Genomic DNA, 22294 nt, shown 5'->3' on the forward strand with positions numbered 1-22294 from the left:
GTTGGAAACTGCTAGGTCCGAGGAGATAAACAATCCCAGCAAAGATGTCCCTATCAAAATTTGGTATATATCTCAATTTTGTTGTCTATTTCCAGAAAAAAAAAGAGGTAACAGGATGAAAGGGTCGTTTCAGGCTATACGACGAATCGTTCTCATGAGTATTTCCAAGACCGTAGCAAAAGCATCACTCCTCAAAAGCCCTTAGTACGGCGAGACCAGCCACCGAAGCCGATGCAACACGGTTATGACCTAAAGAGAGATGCGGTTAGTCTGATGAATTAGAACCAGAGCATTTCTGGACATACCGCCGTGTCCCACCCGTTCCCACCTAACTGTCTTCAAAACCTCACTACTGACTGGATTTTTCCAGACTTTAATTTCGCTTGGGTTGTCCCTTTCAACTTTGTGATATATCAAGCCACCAGGAGCACCTGGAATGTTTTCGCCAGTGGCAGCCACCCATACACGGCGTCCTTCATACCAAGGTATTTCGACATCATCCATCGCATGAACAATTGTCAGATAAAGACTCTTGTCGGTATACTTCACACCAGAAGCGTCTGCCTCTGCTGGTTCAACGCCAGTGAGACGCGCCACTCTTCCAACTGTGTCCCAGTGGTCCACGATATGACTCAACACCCATCTCTGGAAGCGAGGATATCCCATAAGAGGGGATAACATTGGAGGTGTGATACCCTTGAGGCTATAATTTTCAATGACGCTGGTCACGCTACCAAATGATGCCAAAAGGACGACGCCAGCGAAAGGCTCGGCATTCTTTATGGCTGGTTGAATAGCTTTAGGGTCAGGCGATCCAAATGCAAAGCGTTCAGCTACTGCAGCTGTAACAGCAGTCCCAAGACTCTGGCCCATAAGGACAATGCGCGAAGGTGAGATCTTCAATGGTCCTGCTGTAAGGTAGTTAATCAGAGTCACACCATCTGTGATAAGACCCTCTTCTGTGGGGCTACCAGTGCTCACGCCGAATCCACGGTAGTCAATGGAAAAGACATGAACTGGGTTGGAAGGGCTAGAGAGGCTGAGCAGTGTATTGTAAGTGGCAGGGCGTTGAGCAGAGCCCAGGTGAGCCGCATTGCCGTGGACTAGGTTTCGATGTCAGCATATCTTAGTATCTTCGATCTCAGATTGCGAGCTACCTACAGTTTACAACAACTCGTGCATTTGGGTCATTGGCAAGGAGTTTAAAGGCAGTCGTTTGGGTATAATCATCTGCTGGACCCGACGCAGCATTTTCCATCAGCTCCTCTTCATGCTCATGGCAAAGATGCAAGGGGATCAGGTGCCACCCGTAGATCGTTTCGTTATCAGGTGTCACCAAATTGAAAGGCTGAACTTGGGTCCCTGTAGAGTGTTAGCAAGGAACAGCTAGAGGTGCTCATAGTTCATACTTAGGAACCCAAATTGCTCGACGAGGTTCACATCCTGCCACAGACTGGGGTTGATCTTATTGGCATAGAGGCAACTAAATCATCTAGTTAGCTCAGTCTTTGCGCACTGGGGGGGGTACGTACAAACGTTGAACCTCTGGGAAAGTCAAGGCGCAGATAAAGAGCACATAGATCAGACCACCAGCGGCCAGAGACCAGTAGGCCTTCCTGAAAATGGGCTTGAGCTCAACCATTGTGAGGTGATGTTCGTGTTGACATGCGGAGGTGAGCGGAGGAGAGATAGGGTGCGCGCGATAAGCTCTTTATCGTCTCGCTTTTCTCCCTTCCACCTCCACCTCCTCCTTCTTGTCATCTCCCTCATCTCCCTCATCTCCTTTGCTATGATTACAATCCTACCACTATCATTGGCGCCCTAATCTCATTGAAACTGTGATGGCTGAAAAGCGCAGACTTCCGCCGCGTGACCGACGGGAATCGGCGGCCAAAAGACGTGTCTCCGAAGCCGCGCCTCAGTCAACCAAGAAAAAGGCACCAACTCCTCGCGCTCCATCCCCGCTAGAACCTGTGGACGCGCCTTTACCTACCAGCCTCAAGGATGTTGAGGGTTTACCTGTTCTTCGCGCGCGACAACCACTGACTCTGTCCGACAAGGAGTACCAATCAATCGCCGAAAGGTACGAGATCGCGATCCATGTTACTGTGCACACATTACTGACAGTGTTTGTTCTAAATCTATAGCGGAGTCCTTCTGGCCGCACTCGAACGATCTAAAAAGAAATGGCTCAGCGACGGCATCCTTGTTCGATACTTCACGAAGCCCAAGAAGACGAAGCGTGAGCAAATTGAAAGGAACAACCCGCCAAAGGATAGCATGACGAAAGTTGGCCCTTGCGACATCACCATTGGCCCTCATTTTTTCGATGCCATGATTTACACTGTCAAAGATCCCAATGCTCCACCATCTCTACAATATGCGTCCCCGCAAAGACCGATGGTGCATTATGGCCACCCCAACAACTTCCAACAATACCGCCCGTACCCTTCCCCATCCAATCCTCAGCGGCCGAATCAATATTCACCCGTCCCTGCAGGCCGTCCTGGTTACTCTGGAAGTCATCCTCCGGCCCAGCAACCCCGTGGCCCGAATCAAGGCAATGCCCCGTCCCCTCAAGGTGGACAAAGGCCACAACAGGGACAAAAGGGACCCAATGGCCAGCCTGCCAAGCCGAGCCCGGACCCTGTGATTCAGATGCTGGCTACGAGAGCTGCAGCAGATCCCGAGCTGAAGGCATTGATGCGTGTGGTTGCCTCGAGCCAGGCATCCCAAGAACAACTTCGAGCTTTCCAGGCACACATTGACGAACTGAACGCCATCATCAAATCGAGGGAGCAACAAGAGCAACGTCAGCAGGCTTCTGCGACACCCACTCAACCGCAGCAAAGTCCCCAACAAGCAACTCCAGCTCCACAAGCCCAATCCACACCACAACCTCAGCCTCAGCCAAAACAGGATGGCGACGCGAAGTCAACCTCCAAGGAGCAGCCTGCAACTCATACAAACACACCGGCTAAGCAGCCACCTGCTCAGGCCAAAACACAACCTCATCCCCCTGCGGCCTCCGCAGAAAAGCCAGCTAATCCCCAAAATTCCACTGGGCCGGCGATGATCAAGCAAGAATCAACAACTCTGACCGACAAAGATTCCCAGGCTGCGCCAACTCCATCCACAGCTGGTGGCAATGCAAGCACCCCAGCTCCTGCTTCCACCCCGGGTCAGCAGCAAAGCCCTGCAGTAAATCCCACTCCACCGCCAGCCAGTCGCCCGCAGGCAGCAGCACGGCCAGGACCGCCATACCCTCCATACCCACAACCAGCCTACGGATCACAAACTCCGATCCAATCTCGCCCGCCGCAATATGGCACATCCAATTCCTTCTACCGTTCTCCGGTGGCTCCGCTGCCTCCCCCGCGTGTGGGCTACAAAGCTGTGGTTTTCGAATTCACATCCCCCTTAACACCTTACGGAAATGCTACTTCAGGCCACGCTGGCTCAGGTGACCGTTATCTGTTCCCTGAACACACGATTCTCGAATGGCTCCCAGACGAAAACACAGTCATTGCATCCTTCTTGGTAGTACGGAAGGTTGATCCAAACACACCATTCCCTCTTGAAACATCCACAGAGGCAGGCAACTCCCGAAGCAAAGGTAAGAGCGCACCAAAAACCAAGAAAGGCGAGCCGAAGGGCAAGGCTGGGAAGGGAACAGACTCAGCCGGACCCCAAACCCCGAACCAATCAGCCGGGACGCCTCAAAAACAGGAACCAACGGATTCCGCAATGCCAGAGGCATCGGGTACTCCTATCAACGATGCAAACCTCAAGGAATACTGGCAACCAGTCACATTCCGCATCCACTCACCAAGCGCAACAATCCTCGAACCACTCGCTCGAGTTGTCAAGCCAGCAGACGAAGTCCGCAAATACATGAATGAAATCATGGACCGCGCCGAGCGTGCCCCAGACGGCTTCCTGGCCATGCGTTTACCTCGCGAGGAATCCCACGAGCCATTTGAATCAGAGGGAACGCCCGCCTCAAACATTGGAACCCGCAGCCGTCTTTCCCGTGTCCAGCTTGCTGATGAAGAGTCGGAGGTTGAGACTTCTGCATTCGAATTCGAGGAGGAAGATGAAGATGAGTTGAAGGACTTCTATGATGCGCCGTATGGATTACCACCGTTGAAGACGTGATATTGTTATAGGATTGTATTCATCTAGAGGCATCTGAGGTCGCGCCAAGTCTTTGTCATGAGATCTCATAAACCTGCCATGGGCCAATCTGTTATTGTACCTTGGGCATGTTGACTACTCGAAAATTACAAGCAGACCGGCTCTGTGGTAGTGGAGTATCCGACGAGAATTGACCCGTCTTCGATTTGAAGATGCTGGAGATTCAGCACTCGGATTGTGAACCTCGAGTGTGTCTCTGGATTGATTTTTGTATAATATGTGGCAGCATATGGCTATGTCTTCCTGTCTCGCTTGTTTAATGTACGATTATTGAATGTCGAAGCTGTTGCGTCTAGTTGATGCACAATCCCTCCTATATCACGTCTCACCCATGAACCAAACTCATCAGGCAGGTAAATGATATCGATTGAATGTTGACCCAATACCAAAAAGAAAAGTAACACCAGTAACGCCAATACGCAAAAGCTATACCCATGAGGCTTGATCCAATCAAGCCCAACCAAAAGCTAGAACCAATAGAAACAAGAGATAAACCATCAAACACTCCCGCCGGAATGTCTCCCCTGATCCCCAACAATCCCAGCAGCCTCAAGTAGCCACCGAGCACTCTCAGCCGCCGAATCCCCGGCCCCAGCCTTAAGATTAATATTCCTCCTCCGCTCCGCCTCCTTAGCCTCAAACTCCCACTTAGCACGCTGCATCTCCACAGCACTAGATCCAGGCTCTGTAGCGAATGCTTCTTCGGGATTAGGCACAATACCCCAGATCTCGAGGGTCCATAGATCAAGTTTGATCGTCTTCGGTGCGTCTTCTAGGGATGTAGTAGGTGATGGTAGGAAGACGCCATCGTGGCCGATGGGTGCAGTGTGGAATGTTGCTGTTTCGAGGTTTGAGTCTATGAGGAGACTTCCTGCGCCGTGCGGTTTTGGGGAGGCTTTGTTGCTCCGGGATGGTGGGGGGATTTGGCAGCCTAGGGCTATTCCTGTTTGGGTGGAGAAGTAGGCTGTTGGGGTGTTTTGGTTTGTTTGGGATGGGGAGGGATTTCCTGGGAGCAGGGTGTGTTTGGGGGATAGCTGGAAGAGGCAGGGGAGGGGGTCTGCTTTAGTCGAGGAGGGTTGGGATGTGCTTGAAGAAGGGGATTTCCAGGTTTGGGGGATGTAGGCGCCTAGTGTTATTGGGTTCTCGTCTGAGGATCCTTCTTGGTTCCCTTGGAGGATGAGGAGGGTGGCAGATTGCCAGGTCATGACGTGGTGGGAGAAGGAGGTTAGGGAGGAGCCGTGGGCGTTTGTTGAGAAGACTGGATGCAGCTTAATGCCGCTGCGGAAGAGGTTCAGGGTTGGTGATGTTGACGGGAGGAAGAATGAGAGATGGGATACAACAGTTGGGTTTAAGATTGCTGATTCGAAACTGCCTGGGAGTGTGATTGAAGCTGGTGGTGGGAGTGGCTCTTCGGGCTTCTCAGCATCCTCTTCCTCTGTCTCCGGAGTGAGGCCCTTTTGTCGGCGTTGGGAGAGATCCAAGTTCTTGCTGAAAAGCATATGCTCGAACAAAGCAGTCAGTGGATCAAAGAGATACGGCAGAGACAGCGATATAGTTCTGGCAAAAGACTTGTACGAGATTCCAACATCTCGTTCTTCCGGCGAGAAAGCTGCAATAATGTTGTCTGCCTCTTTGCGAATTGCCTCCATTCGCTTACCATCAAAATCAGATGTATAGACCTTGACGGACTCCAATGGTCTGAGTGGTGCAATGACAAGCAACAGCATAAGCAACCGCCGGAAGGTAGCAATAGAAATCCCAGTCTCATAGACCGTCTTATCAATACGATGGTCATGTTTGAAAACTTCAATGGCATCAAGAGACTCCAATGCCGCAAGAGCAAGATCATCATCCTCGTCTTCATCATACTCATCGTTCGCCGGTTCATCTATTGAGAATCCCAGCGAATGCGATTGAACAGGAGCAGTCGCTTCAGCATTCTCGGTCGTAGATCCATTAGCATCGTCTTCTTTAGGGGAAGTAGGAACAGGCGGCCGTCTCGCCACATCAGCCAATGATCCAAAGATCAGTTTAATGCGATCTTTCCGACCCCGCTTAAGCACTTTCTCGTAGCGTTCAGTTAGAAGCACAACAACCTTGACCATAGCCTCGAAGGTCAAAACTGTAGGTGCAAGCGTATTCTGAAATGGGAAACTGCCTAGGTACGACAGCATGCGGAAGATGACTGGACCGGGATCTAAGAAGAGATCCTGGGAATCTGGGATGGCCAAGAAAGCGGACAGGGTCTGCTCATTCCAGTATCGCAGACCACCCTGTTCTGCGGCGCGGGAGAAGAAGTTGTCTTTGAAATGTGTGAGCTCTAATGGTGTAAAGCATTTTGTGGCGAAGCGCTCGGCGAGCACGTAACTCAACTCCTCTGTTTGGGTTAGTACATATGTTGGTTCATATTGATGGCATGAAAAGCATCCCATGTAAAAGAGTGGGTCATAGTGGTCCGGTGTAGAAGCAGACACAGAACTTATGGCATTCGACTTTCTTGTATATTGGATCATAAACGAAAGGGCAAGACTCACCTGGTGTTGATGCACCATGCTCATTCGACTGAGCCGCTCCCATTGTTGCAATGCGGGGTCTACCACGCTAATGGCCGACAACTGACTTGAATCACAGTAGCAGTCGTGATGTGTAAGATATAAAGTCAAAGTTGAAGACAGAGTACATGTAAAAGTGTCAGTCAACAGTTCTGGAGTAAGTGAAGGTGGAGAGTGGAGCATGTGACGACAGCTAGTGCCTGAGGCCGGAATCTAGACTCTTTCGGCCTACAACACTGTAGAAGAGAACATATACAAAGCACAAGATAAAACACTAGTATCTAAGGATCCATGAATACTTTATACATGCATTTTGATTGTGGTAATCGCTAGCAAGATACATAAGGAAATTCGTCGGGGTATCCATTCAGATCCACTCGCCAAAAGGGCCACTACAGCATGACAATACCAACACCACCCATTTTCGACTCGTCGGGCAAGTTCTTTTGGTTGATTCCACCGCCAATGGGCGCAGCGCGGTAGTTGTACAGGTAGAAGTGGAGCTGGCCATCGCCGGCGCCGAACTTGAGCTTTTCAAGGAAGAGAGGGTTGTCATGCGATGTGAGAGCGTTGAAGACATCGAATTTGGCCTAAAATAATGGGTTAGTATATAACATCAAATACAATAGTCAAGGTGAACATACGTTCTTAGCACAAATCAGGGCATCGTTCATCAACAACTGCAGGCGTTCCTTCAACGCCCCCTTATCGTCGGAGAAGGCAGTTTCGGTCGCGTAGTAGTACAGGTAAGCAGCGTGGACGGCGCCATGCTTAGGGTGGTCGATCACGGTAGATTCAAGGTTGTAGAAAGAGACAAAGTCGGTAATCTTGTGTGTCTCGGAGTCCTCAACGACATATGACCAGATAACCTGATCCATACCAGGCTTCTCCTTGTAGACCAACCAGTGATCGATTTCCTCGCGGGTGAAAGCCTGGTTCAAATCGAAGCGGCGCATATACCGTTCCAGCAGATCATATACAGCGTCGATGTCCTTGGATTCCATAGGGCGCAGACCGGGGGTCGATGTGTTGCTGGGGAGGTGGTTCTTGGTGACCATGCGGGACTTGGTCGAGCCGTGGGGAAGAGGGGAGAAGCCAACATCGTACAGCTTCAACCAGTTCAGGGCACGGTGGTAGTACCGGCAGGAGCTGACGGGAGTGGGGAGGATGATACCACCAGTGTAGATGGCCTGGAAGATACCGTCGACGTAGCAGCGGCGGGTGATCTCCTTAATCAGAACCGGGGTCAGGCGCTTGGAGCGCAGCTTCTTATGGATGCACAGGAAGTTGATCTCCGTCACCTTGATGCGCTCCCCGCGGACACGGAGCTCGGTCGGAACACCGCAAATCGAGGCGACCAACTTGCGCGACTTGCTCGCTCGCACACCGACGTGCCATTCCTTCTTCCATCCCGGGGACATCAGGGCCCAGTGCAAGAAGGATTGCGAATAACTGAAGCGGAACATGGCGTTGTCGTCCTCCACGTAGTGGTTGTTCAGCAGCTCATAAAGCTCCTTCAATTCCTCCTCGTTGGTCAGGTCCAGAGTACACCATTCGAAGCCCTCAACGAGCGGGTCAGGGGTCTTGGACACCTTCTCCGGGTCGATCTGCTTGATTGGGCCCTGGATGGCCTGTTTGCCGGCTTCGTTGAAAGCGGGGACGGGTTGTGTCTGCCAGAACTTGTAAGAGGCCATGTCCTTCTGGTTCTTGCCGCCCATTGACAGTCCGGTCAGCAGCTGCGAGAGGTCCATGTTGGCCAGCATCGATGCGGCCTGGTCTTTATCCATGTTGGCAATCTCATTCTTGAGGGCGGGGTTCTGGTCCAAGAGAGCGGCGACGAGCTTTGGGTCGACCTTCTTTCCTGTTTCGGAATCTGAAGAATATCAGCAGCTGCATATCTGGCCTCATGTATGAACTTACTGTCATTTGCAGGGGCCTTGCCCTTATTGGGTTCCGACATGGCTGTATAGGTAGTTGTGGAAGGAGGAATTGATTCGGGCCCCACGTTTCAGACGCCGCGGATGGTGGGCTGCTTTAATAATGGGCTTACATGAACAATGAAGCTATATTCTTATCCTATTTATGTGTGTGAGATTTACAATTGCTAGTCCATATTAGGTCATTTAATTTGCTTATGTCTTTTCTACTAACCCCTGCTAGATTCCGAACTCCGTGGCCTACGCCGTCAGCCTCGGTAATACTCCGTGGACTATGTGACCTCACAAGTGGCTAATGATATTAAAATGGGTATTCATATGCATTGGGAATGGAGAAATTGTTGAAATCCACAAACACCTCTTATGTCCACTTGCTAAAGCATATCTCAAGTGTTGATACAAGAATTAAAGACTAGTTGGAGCTCCGGGCTACCAATCATCAGGAAATTAGGCCTCACTGGCGGGCTTGGTCTCGACCACATCAAGGAATCCTCCAACCAGGTGGATGCTGCCAGTGACAAAAGTCATGACGGGCGGTTCATCCTTCCGCAGATCCTCGCGTTCTTGGCCAGCAACTTCCCGAGCAAAATCGACTGCCTCTTCAATGGTACCAAAGACGTGTGTTTGGGCCTTCGGGTCAACGGCATTCCACGCCGTTGCGAGAGATTTCTGGACGCGGAGGAGCTCAAGATCGTCGGCATTTGTGTTCATGCTGACCAAGTCAGGCCGGAAGCCCGCCGACTTGTATGTGACATTCGTACAGAAGACGACATGGGTGAATGGGGCATCACATCCAAGGGCAGCTACGAGGGTCTCATAAAGGGCATGGGCCAAAGCAGTGCTGTCACGGGTCTGTTGGTTGAAGATCAAGATCCGGGTCTTCTTGGCGGCGAGTTCCTCGGAGGATGAGTCGGCTTCGATTCGCGAGGCGAACCACTGCCCAGCCAGCCGGATACTCTCCAGGGTGTGTCCGCCATCGATATACCACGCGACATCCTTCTCGAACCGGGTCTCACACCGGCCACCTAGACGAGTTTGCTCAAGGCCGGTCTTGAACTTCGCCGGGAGGGGTGCATTCATGATATCCTCGGGGATATCGGCCACGCCAACCTTGCGCAAGTACTCTGCGGCACTTGCTACGGCTAAGGAAGCATTTGTGTACTGGAAATCTCCAGCTAATCCAAGTTTCACCTGGCTGTTTTCAGGGCGCAATTCGGGATGACCGCGCACAATATCCAACTGAGTGCCCGCCTCCTCAGCACGTTTAGCCAAGACCTCCTCTGCGCTGGTGGGTTGCGGGGCCGCGAAAGCTCTTGCGCCCCGCTTGATAATGCCACCCTTGTGCCATGCGATTTGCTCAATGGTAGTTCCCAGCATGGCAGTATGGTCGATACCAAGACTGGTAACAGCTGCCACCTTGGGCTGCTCAATCACATTGGTGCAATCGTACTGCCCACCAATTCCACATTCAATAACTGCAGCGTCCACGCCCTCACTTAGGTATGTGTGGAACGCCATCAGTGTAAGGTAGCGGAAATATTGAGGCTTCGATCCCCAGGCATCGGGTTCCTTTCCCGCCAGCTTGGCGGCTTCTTCAAGGCGATCCCATACTTCGAAGAAATAACGTGCGAACTTCTCCTCAGATAATGGGGCGTTATCGATCTGGATGCGCTCGCGAGCGAACCGTAGGTGGGGGGAGGTGTATAGGCCGATTTTGTTGAATTTGGGTGTGGGCTGATTGGGCTCTTCTTTGGTGTATTGAGAGAGGATCGTAGAGATAAATGCAGAGGTCGAGCCTTTGCCTTTCGTTCCGGCAACGTGGATTGCGTTTAATCGGTTAAGATCGGAGGGCTAGTATTGTCAGATCAGCAATTTTTCAAAGAGCGATCTGCTCTGCAATTTCGCACCGTGTATCCAATGCAACGGAGCCATTCAACTGTCTCCGGGAGAGAGAGCTCATTCAGGGCCTTCCCCGATTTGCGAACCTGCTCCACAATCGCAAAGTTGGTCTGCAAAGAGTTAAGAGCCGAGATCGCAGCCTAATAGGGTTAAATGTTAGTACTTAATATATCTCAATCGCGAGTATATCCTTGTGCTAGACTGTGGGAGCTCGGAAGCATACTTCGTAGGTACGAGTCATAGCGGGCGAATGAGTCGAGACTCGGCGCCGAGCGGAAAACTGGAAGCAAAAAGAGACTCGGAATGTTCTCATAGGCAATTCAAGCCCGTACCTGCAATTTCAAATGAGCAGGCGGGTTGTAGTAAGGAACCCCGGCAGCTCTAAAGATTATCGTTCTATGGTCATTCCTCTCCTCGGGAAACCGTTGACTGCGGGATCGGGAAGATCACGTGCTTCTTATCTTACACAACTTCTCGGAGTATAAAATCGAGTCGGATAATTGGGTATTGGCTATGCTTGGCTGGATATGACATCTACCTGGAATTCTAAGCACATCGATGGCGTAATGAACTAATTTCGGAACACGGTGCCTGCAGCATACAGCTGAAAAGTGCATCCGAGGCGACATAAGAAATGCATCAAGAATATGATAGAGAATTAAAAGGGTGCAACGTCAAAGAAAAGAGAACCGAGGGGCCAGTGGTGGTGAAACAAGGTAATAAAACATGCAGCCGTGAGGTGTACAGAATATGAAAACAGAGGATGAAAGAGCGACTGAGGCTTCACTCAATCCTGGTCTTGCCCTCCTCGAGGAAAACAAGGCGGGCATTGCTGATACCACGTTGGTGGCGTCTGGCGGGGAGCCATTGGCCAATTAGAGGGTCAGATTTCGCTTTGATGAGGGCATCCTGGTAACCTTCGGCACCGGCAACAGGTGTGTTGAGCTTTGGCCAATTGACCTGATAGACGTTAGTTGGGTGGTGTCAAACTTATGTGATAAACTTACGTAGAGCATGCCGTGTCCGTGGACGAAGCGGAAGCAGTAGGCTGCGACAAGGAACCAGAAAATCATAAACAGGCGAAGAGGCCAAGCAGCGGCATCAGGCACTCGTCTAGTGAAAAGAGCAACTAGCACCATGAACACACTAGCAGCGAGAATATACGGAATGGCCTGGATGACAAGAGGTCGTTGGTCAATGAACAGCTGGATATTGCCAAAGGTCGAGTCTGAGGGAAGGTAGGTGCCCAAAAACACGTCGAAGCCATCTTGTCGAGGGCCATCCATGAAGTTGTTGCGGACATATCGGGTGATAGAATTGTTCAAATCTTGCAACATGCCAGCACGAGTACGCTTGCCAGTTCGCGTAAAATCAGTCTTCAAAGCACCAGTGCCGGAATAGGACTTGGAGACCACATCAGCGTTGTCTGCCCAGATGTTCCGGAACAAGTCCTCGAATTCTCGATCGTCGTTAGCATTCTCTCCTGTGCGAAGAACCCCTGCATCAATGAGTTGACGTGTTACCGCCCATCGTCCGAGCATGCTCTGCACAACGTTGGTGCGGTCGAGACAATCCATACAGTTTGTCCGGACAACGCTTGTTTGCGTGGAACGAGTATCCAGCTGCCCGCCAGGCGCACCGGGGCTTTCTACCCCACGGAAGTAACCCCCCTGAGCCAGCCCGTCATTCAAGCGGCTCATCAGCAGCTCTGCGCGATGCCACTTGAGTCCTTTGGTCTCGTTGTGGAAATCAAAGTACACGTAGTGTAGGCGGTCCATCTCTTTCTGCTTGGGACCTGGTTCTAAGGTATGAATCTTCTCAGGGGTTCTTTGATCAGCTTCGGTGCTTTCGGAAGCAGTCGTGACCAGTGTCCGAACCAGCTGTTCGTATGCCCGTTTCACACGCTCCTCCCTGCCTTTTTGGTTGACGAGATTGACCATGTAGTTCTCTCCATAAATGCGAATCTGTTCGGTAAAATGCTTGCGAGCAGCTTCGACAGCAGTCTCAACACCGCGAACCTGAAGCTTTGGTGTGTATTTTAGATCGTTGACCTCGGCCCAGAACACTGGCACGCTTCCTCTGGTTTGCACAAAAGAGTAAACCTGGAGGTCTTGCCCAGATTTACCGTTGGTCATGGATTGACCACCAGCGAACCCAGAAAGCCCACCTGCCAAGTCGTTCAAGATCACAACCTGTTCTGTCTCATTGTAATTCGAGACGTGGCCTTCCTCGTCGATTCCACGGGAGAAGTATCTCGTTCCGGCTCTATGTCTAGATCGTCGGGTGATAAGCGCAAAGGTGAAAGAGGTTCCCTTGACTCGGGCTGGAGTAATGCGCATCATGCCAAACATCACCGGCAATATGTAGGGGTCAGCCCCTGGTTGGGGGCCATAGCGAATTCCACTCTTGTCGTTCTCGCCTTGACTGAAATCGATGAGATCGGTTTGAATGAAACGGTTCCAGAAGAAGCGGTCATCTGCGCCTTTCCACATGGGAATGTTGGGCGCAGTCTGGGATTGTCGCTGGAAGTTGTTTGTGAGGTCGAGCGAGTAGGAGAAGTACATAGGTCCAGTTCGCAGGAGGTTCTTGACCAGTGTGAGGTAGGCATCTTCGTCGGTGTCATGCAGTGGGCGTTCTCGCATAGGAAGGAATTCTGTTCCTGCGACTTTGTAGACCATGTGGCCGCGCAATCGGCCCATAGGCTGTGCTTTGGTGATGACAATGATGTATTTGTCTGTCCTTGTCAGCGCAAGCTCGGGTTAGATGAGATCGCACTTACCGAGCTTCAGTTTGAGAATTCCTAGGATTCCCGCGATACTGGAAATGCGCTTGGCGCCTGAAAGAGGACCATCATTCAACCGCAAGTCACCAGTTGGTCTGTCAACAACAAGAGTGGGTGCCTGGGGCGACGAGGGGGAAGTGAACGCATAGTGAGAAGGCGACGCATGGAGATTGATATCCCGAAATGGGAGAATAGGAGGTGCCATAGTCCCGAAATGAAGTAAAGAAGAAGAAGAAGAGAATAGGAGAAACGCATGAAGCCGAAGCAGGTACAGGACCACACTTGTCTGGTCAAGTCAGCCACACCGCCCCGCTGCTCCTGTGGCTGGGTCTGCCGTCATCTATTTCCTGTCTGCCTTAAGGGACCTTAGCCTTATTTCCGTTAACCATCTTCTCTTCTTCTGGTGTTGAGATCTGATATATCAGACCTTAGACAACTTCCCCCGTCTTTGTGCCTTCGCTCCACCTTACCCCGGACTCCATCCTCCCCTGATCAGCATGGCTTCCAGACAACCAGCTGCCCGCCCGGGTGCACGTTTCGCCCAGTTTAAGCTCGTCCTTCTCGGTAAGTCTCTTGTTGATTTCCTCTCTGGTCTGTATACAGTTTGCTGATGTTGTTTTATAGGAGAATCTGCTGTCGGAAAGGTTTGGGATACCTCTCGCGATCCTCTTTATCAGCCGCTAACTTGACCGCTATCTTTCAGAGTTCGCTGGTCCTGAGATTTGTTAAAGTGAGACCTCAATAATCGCCCGATCACCTCCCGCGGCGATCCAAGGATAAATGGAGCCTTCTGATGCTAACCGTCGGATCAGGACCAATTCGATGATTACCGCGAGTCGACGATCGGAGCCGCTTTCCTGACACAGACCATCTCCCTCGATGAGAGTACCACAGTCAAGTTTGAAATCTGGGATACTGCCGGCCAAGAGCGCTATAAGTCGCTGGCTCCTATGTACTACCGAAATGCCAACTGTGCCGTCGTTGTCTATGACATCACCCAAGCTGTATGGTTCTCCGTCCCTTGGATTCCCCGTGTGGAAGCTAACCTTTAATTTTTAACAGTCGTCGCTAGACAAGGCCAAGTCATGGGTAAAGGAGCTTCAGCGCCAAGCAAATGAGAACATTGTGATTGCCCTGGCAGGCAACAAGTTGGATCTCGTCACCGAGAGCCCCGATAAGCGAGCGATCCAAACCGCAGATGCAGAGGCCTACGCACGTGAAGCCGGTCTACTCTTTTTCGAAACTTCCGCCAAGTCTTCAACCAATGTCAAGGAACTGTTCACCGCCATCGCGAAGAAGTTGCCCTTGGACCAGGCCGGTCCTCGGAACCTTCGGACGACTCCTCGGCCCGGTGTCGATTTGCGCCCTGAGGCTCCAGGCACCCAGGGTGCAGGTGCATGCAATTGCTAAACAAATCATTGGGCACTCTGCTTGCTCAATTCACCGTCCGAGATGGTGAAGGCTACCCACCCCAGCATCGTCCGACGGTGGTATAACTCTGTGACTTTCTATGAATTCGCCTATCTCATTTGATCAGGCTCTGGCGTCATTTCCTAACCGCTATGGAGCCGTGAGGTAGACTCTCGATTCATCCTCTCGGTTTCTTCTTTGATTCTTTTTGTCCTTGCTAGGCCGGTTCAACTGGGGCTGTCAAGTCTGCCACTGACAGAGAGATTTGAATTCCATGGACGCATATGGAAATTTGGCTTTAGACATGCTACGGCAGGATTTTTCTGTGCTTGACGGTGCTGTTCCCCTGTAATCCTGTTTTTCCAACCTGGCGTCTGCATCTGCTTTTCTCTCTCCTATGTCACCTTGGGTTGAATTTCCTGCTATTCCCGTTACCCTTTCTTTGTCTCTCAAGATTCTTAGTATGTTATGCCCAAATAATACAGTACATTTCCTCAACTTGTATGTACGTGAACGACTAATATTGAGTGGTCGGGTGATTTTACGGCTGATTCTCTGAAGCAATATTGCCTTCACCTTGGCCGGAGTGATGTGTAGATCAAATGCCTGGTTTTATTCTAGCAATTGAGTGTTACTATGTTTTGGATACTCGATAACTTATATATTGTTCGGGATAGCTTCTACTTCAAATTTGATGGCTTGACCCAAGGGGAACGCCGGTGTATTACGATTTTATATCTCAGATGCTTGCCTCCTAGTAGTTTTGGATTATTTATCTAGACATCATACCACTTTCTCTAATCCCAATGTGTAGCTGGAGTGGGCATGAGGTGCGCGAAGCCACCTTGACCGCCCGCAGGATCATCGGAGCGGATCGCAACTTGAGCATCCAAGTTCCCGTTTTCCTACCCATCCACCTTTCTGATCACTTCTAGCCACTTTTTTTGGCGATTGTGTGGCTCGTCATGCTGCGCTCTTCGATTGCTCCGGGTCGGCAATTGCTGTCAAACCCTATTCGTCAACGGATTCCGTCGCAATGGCTGTCTAGAGCCGGTGCAAGCAACCGACTCGCCGGTCAGGTAAGAAGATACAACACGTGCTTCCAATTTCACCTCTAACCACAATTATCACGCGCAGCGATTCTTTGCCGATTCTAAGCCTCCTACTACCGGTGGCCCGACCCCAGTCTCCCCTTCCTCCCAGTCCAGTGTTCCTCCCGAGACTGTTGTGAAGGCTGCTGAAGGTATGACGACCCTTCCTATATCGGCAATGTCATCTTCTCTTAAATTTTAATGTGATGCTATCGCAGAATCCAAGCTTCCTCCCCCGCCTGCTCCCCGCAAGACCGGACGTTTCCGTCGTTTCTTGATCTACCTGATCCTCACCTCCGGCCTTGCCTACGGCGGCAGCATCTTCCTCGCCCTGAAGTCCGATAACTTCCACGATTTCTTCACCGAGTACATCCCCTACGGCGAAGATTGCGTCCTATACTTCGAGGAGCGTGACTTCTACCGCCGCTTCCCCAATGCCTCGAGACACCAGAACCGTCTTCCGACTGCCCCCAGAGAAGAAGGAACCGCTGTCACAATCCCTAGCAAGAGCGGATTGTCTTGGAAGGTGGCTGGTGAAGAAAACGCCAACAGTAAGGCCAAGACAGATGCCAGTGCCCATGAGGGCCAAACCAAGTCCGCAACCGCCAGGCCCGAAGAGCGCATGGCTGCAATCCAGAAGGCCAAGGATGACAAGGCCTCGAAGACCGCCTCTAAGGAGGAGACTAAGCCTGAGAAGACTAAGCCTGAGGAGACTAAGCCTGTTTCCCTGGAGGAGCCCAGACAACCAGCTGTTGCTGCTAGCACCATTGAATTGCTGCAGATACAGGATGGCGACGACTCTGTTGTCCAGGACCTGGTCAAGACATTCAACGATATTGTTACAGTAATCAGCGCCGATGAGAACTCCAGCAAGTACTCTGCGCCTGTCGCCAAGGCCAAAGGAGAGCTGCAGAAGATTGGTGAGAAGATCTCTGCCATCCGTAGCGAGGCTCGCAACACCGCCCAGGAGGAGATCAACAAAGCCCACGCCACCTTCGATGAGTCCGCACGGGAATTGATTCGTCAATTCGAGGAGGTGCGCTCCACCGACCTTGCCTCCTTCCGGGAGGAGTTCGAGGCCGAGCGTGAGAAGCTCGCCCAAGCATACCAGCAAAAGGTCTCCACCGAGCTCCGTCACGCCCAAGAACTTGCCGAGCAGCGTCTTCAGAACGAGCTCGTCGAGCAGGCCATCGAGCTGAACCGCAAGTACATTCACGAGGTCCAGGGCCTGGTTGAGCGTGAGCGTGAGGGCCGTCTCAGTAAGCTGAACGAGCTCACTTCCGACGTCAAGGAACTCGAGAACTTGACTGCCGGATGGAGCAGCGTCATTGACACCAACCTGAAGACTCAGCAGCTTCAGGTTGCCCTCGATGCCGTCCGCACCGTAGTTGAGCGTGCCGAGACCCCTCGTCCCTTCATCCGTGAGCTCGTGGCTGTGAAGGAGCTGGCCTCTGACGATCCAGTTGTCGAGGCTGCCATTGCTTCCATCAACCCCACTGCTTACCAGCGTGGTATCCCCTCACCTACCCAGATCTTCGACCGCTTCCGCCGAGTTGCCAGCGAAGTCCGTAAGGCTAGCTTGCTGCCCGAGGATGCCGGTGTGGCCAGCCACGCTGCCAGTCTTGTCCTGAGCAAGGTCATGTTCAAGAAGGATGCCGTGTCGGAAGGCGATGATGTGGAGAGTATCCTGGTCCGGACCGAGAGTTTGTTGCAGCAGGGTGATATTGACGCCGCCGCTCGGGAGATGAATACTCTCCAGGGCTGGGCCAAGATCCTCAGCAAGGACTGGCTGGGTGATGTCCGCCGGGTTCTCGAAGTCAAGCAGGCTCTCGAGGTGAGTAACCATTCGTTTGTTCACTCTATGTCGAATAAGATCCGCTAACAGTCTTTTCTACAGGTTATCGAGGCCGAGGCCCGCCTCCAGTGCTTGCGTGTTGAGTAAGCGCATGCGTTGAGCGATGTCGATTTCAATTTACCCTGTATATCCTCGTCTTCTACAGGAACTGTACCTTTAGATGTACTTGTGCTTTAGACCCAAATGCTAGATATTCCCTATGTCCTTTGGTCCAATAGGGCCACAGGCTAGCCTAAAGTAATCTAGTATATCTCATCCACTGTTTCAAATTATCTGTAAGGCTCTTTGATGTTATATCATTTTCTGTTTTGGTCACTTCCAGGGTCAAGTAGAATGATTACGTAACGTACTGGCTGACGCGCATCCGATCTACATCGGAGGGTTACGTCGCGCAAGTTGATCATGCAATCTTATTTTTAATTGCGCTGGCATTAGAATCCTTGCCAACTTGGCCGACCGCATCCATGCTCGTGTCTGGCCAAACCAGGTCCGCTGTCTCTTTATCGAGCGTGGCCATCTAGCACCGTTACCCTTCTGGCCGCAATGTCGCAACGACCGAACGAATCTCCGGCGCGATCTTCAATGCCACCTAACAATGGACGCCCGTATGACCGATCCGAAGGACCCTCTTCACCTTTATTACGATCTGAAGGAGGCTCATTTCGCCAAAGCACTCCCCATGTGAACGATGCACGAGCTAGTGGGGAGCTAGAGGGCAGTACACTGGGCAGCAGTTCCCGAGAAGGAGACCGAAGGGCACCGGGCCAGCGGAGGACACAAAGCTCAAGTGGCTTTTTACTTGACTCTTTGCCTCGCTCGAAAAGTACAAGAGTTAGCTTGCACCGCCCTCGACCATCGGAGCCTCCTGCGGAGAAGCGCAACGTCCCCGAACCCGATATCGTGGTCCCCAAGAAACGATCACGATTTCCTTGGAGACGACATAAACAACATGCATCAGAATCAGTTTCCGTCGATAGCGCGCCAACACCGGCTAATGCTCGCCAAGCTTCCACTCCTGATAGACAGCCTTCTGGAGGCTCGTCGCAGCCCGAGATACACAGAAGCAGCACGGATCAGTCAACACCTGGGCTCGATAGAGATTCAATTCAGATTGTGAACCTTGCTTTGAACTTGAATGAGTCTAGGAGGAGAACAGCCTCTGGTATACCGCCAGGGGCAGGAGGCCGAAGGCCGATATCCGTATCTCAACCTGCCATCCCGCAAGGAGATAGCTATGCGCAGTCTCCATACGCGCGAAACTTCCATCGTGACTCGGCATTTCGCAATTACACTCAATCTCCCGGCGACCGTCTGTCACAAGGGACGCTGCCCAGCGTTGAACAGTCTTCTGTTGTGAACTTGCTACCTCCGTCTGCGGTTGATGACCACCGAGCATATGAATTTTCCGAAAGCACCCTGGCCCGTGCTGAGAGAGCTCGCACTCATTTTGACTTATTCCACGAATATGTACGTCTCCTCCCTTTGCTGCCACCTCTTCGCGAGGCCATCGAAGATAGCCAGGTAGAGTCTTCGAGAACCAGGCAACTCCACCGAGACTACAACCCACTTCAAATGATTCGGAATCGCAAGGTCAGATATCGTGAAAGGTGCTCTATTGATGCGGACGCAGAAGGATGGCACGACGTGGAAAGAGTTCATCAATGGATCAGCAATGTTGAGCAAAAATACAGCTCAAGGCAGCATAACCAACTAGAATCTCTGAAGTTGCCTCCTTTTCAGCAGGGTCCCCGCCATGTACAGCATGGAGACCAGGATGATATAGATATGGTGGCTACATCTCCTCCATCGAGCCTGCGACGTGTCAGTCGAACTAGCAGCATGAAAGCTCGCCGGCCACGCATTGATTGGAAGATTTCGCCCGCAGAGCTTTTGGCCGATGCCGCTTGGCTTGAAGATGGCATCAATAAGACCAAGGTGGTCGACAAGAATGGCTATAAACTATACCCTGACTCGACACAGCTGATCATCATGAACTCTCACACTGACCATGCCGCACACAAACCACGGACTTCTGTTGATGTGGAGGAGCCCGGAGATACACACTCGTCACCTCGTACCTCAATGTCTAGTGCACATCCTGCATTGGCCCATGAATTCAAAAGCGTCGGTCGTGGACGGCATAGACACAGCTTGCGCAGCCGCAGTGCTTCTAGCGTACGGAAACCTTCGCGGTGGGATAAAGTTAAGATGCGTTCTGGCAGTGTCTCGAGCTCGACAAGCTCGGATTCGAACCGTTCCATTGATGAAAAGCCTCGCATATCTCGTGAATATCTTCGAGAACACGTCCACAAATTGGTGGATAAATCTACACGGAACTTATCTTCATCTCGAGTATCCCGTGCTAAATCACCTGCTGCTCATCCTGCCGACATTGATCGGGGAAGAACACCTCAGCCTTCTGAGTCATTGCCGCTCAATACAAAGCAGGGACGGAAGCGCAGAACGGGGTCATTTTCATCAGCAGGCAGTTTCGATGATCGAGTCGATCCCCGAGTGTCTCTGGAAGGGATGGATAGCACTGCACCTAACTCCCCTGTGCACGCTGGATATTTCCCGAGCATCGCAGTCAATCTATCCCCTCCTTCAAGTCGATCTCCCTCACCGGCAAAGAAGGGTCTTCGTCACAAGATTGTCTCCCGCCACGAACGCAGCAAGAGCAAGCAACGAGACCTCCAGCGCGAAGATGAATTCCTTGAAAGCGAAGCTTCACGTCAACACAGTGTGACATCTCCTGAGCGCGCGGAAGGTGCCCCGAGGCTTGAGCCAAGTCCCTTCCCAGATGTCGTGTCATCGACTTATACAGAGGATCAAGGCACATCTGAAGGGAGTAGGATGGATGGAAACAAGTCCCGCAAGGGAATCCATCTTCCTGAATCAAAACTTCGAGGAATCTTCAAAGGACCAGGTCGGATAGCAGAGCTCGTGGGCAATGAAGTTTCTAAGGTTGGCGACCTTATCTTAAAGAAAGAGACATACCCTGATTCACGGAAATCGTCATCCGCAACTACATTTGTCTCGGACGATAGCGATTCCGATGACGAGAGCAGAGGGGACAAGAAGTCCGGCACCAAAGGACTGTTGCAGCGTCTGCCAACATTTGCCGATGAGCCTGGGCGTTTGCCTCGCAAGGAGTCTGAGAAAGTCTCATCCCGAAGCTTCATCCCCTCTCTGCCAAGTTTCACTTCTCCGTTGCGACAAAATGGACGAAACCAGGCCCCAGAAGCTACCGACTTTGGCAGTCCTCGTGAACGGGTGGCTTCTCCACGAAAACAAGACTCCAATGAGTTCCCCAAGAATTTTGCTCTGCCACGCAGTAAAACTCTGGATTTCGCCCCTTCTCTACACACTGAACGGACCAAACACGCGATTAATGACCCATCTATTCCTTTCAGTCTAACACGGCCTCCTGTCACTGGTCTCGCTAATGTCCGTGCATCCCCAGGGCTATCTCCAGATGGGAGACGCGCAGGACTTTCAGGCTCTAGTCGAGCCTGGAGCATCTCTGGGCGAAGCCTTCGCACATTGAACGACACAGGCGTGCCTGGAAAGCCCGAAGTTGAGCGCACACGAGCCCTCTTGCTATCGTCCGGCATTAAAGCCCGAGAAATCACTCGCCGAGCCCATGCAGTCCGCGAACCAGCCCCGCACTGGCTTCAGGCTTCCCTAGGCCCTACTGCACTGTCATCTACATCCGTTCCGAGAGTCACGCGAATGGGTGAATTCGATCTAGCAGCCCAGAAGATTCTGCAGCGTTTCGAAAACACCCAGTACTCATTCCAACAGTCTATGCATCACTTCTCTACGACTACATCCGCGCCTCTTCGCGATCAACTCAAGAATCTGGAAGACCTGGTCAACCACTCCCTGACTCCCCGCGTCCGATCCACAGCAAACGATGCTGAGGACATGTGCGTCCAGCTTAATACCACGAGCACACTCGCCGTGAAGCAGCTCAGCGATGCCCTAGATATGGGTATTCGTAAGCGACGCCGTCGGCTACGCTGGATCCGACGAACGGGCTTCATGGTCTTGGAATGGGCCCTAGTTGCGATGCTCTGGTGGGTGTGGCTGATTGTCATGGCATTCAAGCTTGCGCGCGGAGTATTCCGAGGTGCATTCTCAGGTGTACGATGGATCTTGTGGCTTTGAGCAACGACCACAGACAATATTCTTTCTTCTTTTCTTTTTTGTTGTCTCTATTCTTCTGGGCCTTTTCGTTTCATATTATTTGTTTCAGCTTCGTTGCCTATTGGCGCGTATATACCCATCGTGCCTCATTAGGCTCGCATTCTTCTTGTGATTCCACCCTACGTGATTTAATGGAGCGTTGCATCTTTTCTACTGACTCCTCTCATACACTGATTTTTCTTGGATGTACATACTTCAGCGCTGTATCTGTAACTCAATGCGTGGGAATTTGAACTATGCCTAGTATTTCTTTCAATACCAGAAGAACAATAGTATTAGATATGAAAGGGACTGTAAAGGCCCAATTCGATAATGAGCTACTCATGCTACCGATAAATCCTTTCATATTCTCTTTCCGCAGG

General features: G+C 51.6%; 9 protein-coding genes across 9 annotated transcripts; 4 read left to right on the forward strand and 5 right to left on the reverse strand.

Moving 5' to 3' along the window:
* Window positions 1-184: 184 nt before the first annotated feature.
* PENARI_c012G10044 (alpha/beta hydrolase) lies at window positions 185-1642 on the reverse strand (the record flags this gene model as incomplete). The annotated part of the gene is made up of 5 exons (XM_022633034.1): window positions 185-249; window positions 306-1103; window positions 1162-1362; window positions 1410-1483; window positions 1533-1642. 5 exons carry the CDS (start codon window positions 1640-1642, stop codon window positions 185-187), a joined length of 1248 nt encoding a protein of 415 aa, XP_022487275.1.
* A 199-nt stretch (window positions 1643-1841) lies between these two features.
* PENARI_c012G06449 (uncharacterized protein) lies at window positions 1842-4158 on the forward strand (the record flags this gene model as incomplete). The annotated part of the gene is made up of 2 exons (XM_022632936.1): window positions 1842-2083; window positions 2148-4158. The coding sequence occupies 2 exons, from the start codon at window positions 1842-1844 to the stop codon at window positions 4156-4158; spliced, it is 2253 nt and encodes a 750-aa protein (XP_022487120.1).
* Window positions 4159-4694: 536 nt separating this feature from the next.
* Window positions 4695-6774, reverse strand: PENARI_c012G02670 (TLD domain-containing protein; the record flags this gene model as incomplete). Its single annotated transcript, XM_022632841.1, has 2 exons — window positions 4695-6574; window positions 6732-6774. The coding sequence occupies 2 exons, from the start codon at window positions 6772-6774 to the stop codon at window positions 4695-4697; spliced, it is 1923 nt and encodes a 640-aa protein (XP_022487158.1).
* Window positions 6775-7141: 367 nt separating this feature from the next.
* On the reverse strand, window positions 7142-8709 carry PENARI_c012G07940 (glycylpeptide N-tetradecanoyltransferase swoF; the record flags this gene model as incomplete). Its single annotated transcript, XM_022632976.1, has 3 exons — window positions 7142-7339; window positions 7394-8622; window positions 8670-8709. The coding sequence occupies 3 exons, from the start codon at window positions 8707-8709 to the stop codon at window positions 7142-7144; spliced, it is 1467 nt and encodes a 488-aa protein (XP_022487148.1).
* Window positions 8710-9133: 424 nt separating this feature from the next.
* PENARI_c012G06784 (tetrahydrofolate synthase) lies at window positions 9134-10826 on the reverse strand (the record flags this gene model as incomplete). The annotated part of the gene is made up of 3 exons (XM_022632950.1): window positions 9134-10537; window positions 10594-10725; window positions 10809-10826. 3 exons carry the CDS (start codon window positions 10824-10826, stop codon window positions 9134-9136), a joined length of 1554 nt encoding a protein of 517 aa, XP_022487249.1.
* Window positions 10827-11368: 542 nt separating this feature from the next.
* PENARI_c012G00226 (putative phosphoinositide phosphatase (Sac1)) lies at window positions 11369-13572 on the reverse strand (the record flags this gene model as incomplete). The annotated part of the gene is made up of 3 exons (XM_022632781.1): window positions 11369-11545; window positions 11593-13319; window positions 13365-13572. The coding sequence occupies 3 exons, from the start codon at window positions 13570-13572 to the stop codon at window positions 11369-11371; spliced, it is 2112 nt and encodes a 703-aa protein (XP_022487172.1).
* Window positions 13573-13864: 292 nt separating this feature from the next.
* On the forward strand, window positions 13865-14777 carry PENARI_c012G11823 (Rab family GTPase; the record flags this gene model as incomplete). The annotated part of the gene is made up of 5 exons (XM_022633066.1): window positions 13865-13931; window positions 13992-14011; window positions 14071-14097; window positions 14180-14371; window positions 14430-14777. The coding sequence occupies 5 exons, from the start codon at window positions 13865-13867 to the stop codon at window positions 14775-14777; spliced, it is 654 nt and encodes a 217-aa protein (XP_022487113.1).
* A 965-nt stretch (window positions 14778-15742) lies between these two features.
* Window positions 15743-17810, forward strand: PENARI_c012G04889 (MICOS complex subunit MIC60; the record flags this gene model as incomplete). The annotated part of the gene is made up of 4 exons (XM_022632896.1): window positions 15743-15856; window positions 15915-16020; window positions 16087-17702; window positions 17766-17810. The coding sequence occupies 4 exons, from the start codon at window positions 15743-15745 to the stop codon at window positions 17808-17810; spliced, it is 1881 nt and encodes a 626-aa protein (XP_022487146.1).
* Window positions 17811-18266: 456 nt separating this feature from the next.
* On the forward strand, window positions 18267-21893 carry PENARI_c012G06204 (uncharacterized protein; the record flags this gene model as incomplete). Its single annotated transcript, XM_022632927.1, has 1 exon — window positions 18267-21893. The coding sequence occupies one exon, from the start codon at window positions 18267-18269 to the stop codon at window positions 21891-21893; it is 3627 nt and encodes a 1208-aa protein (XP_022487254.1).
* Window positions 21894-22294: the final 401 nt, after the last annotated feature.

This window comes from Penicillium arizonense (assembly GCF_001773325.1).
Source record: "Penicillium arizonense strain CBS 141311 chromosome Unknown PENARI_contig012, whole genome shotgun sequence".
In the NCBI taxonomy this organism is placed as follows: domain Eukaryota; kingdom Fungi; phylum Ascomycota; class Eurotiomycetes; order Eurotiales; family Aspergillaceae; genus Penicillium; species Penicillium arizonense.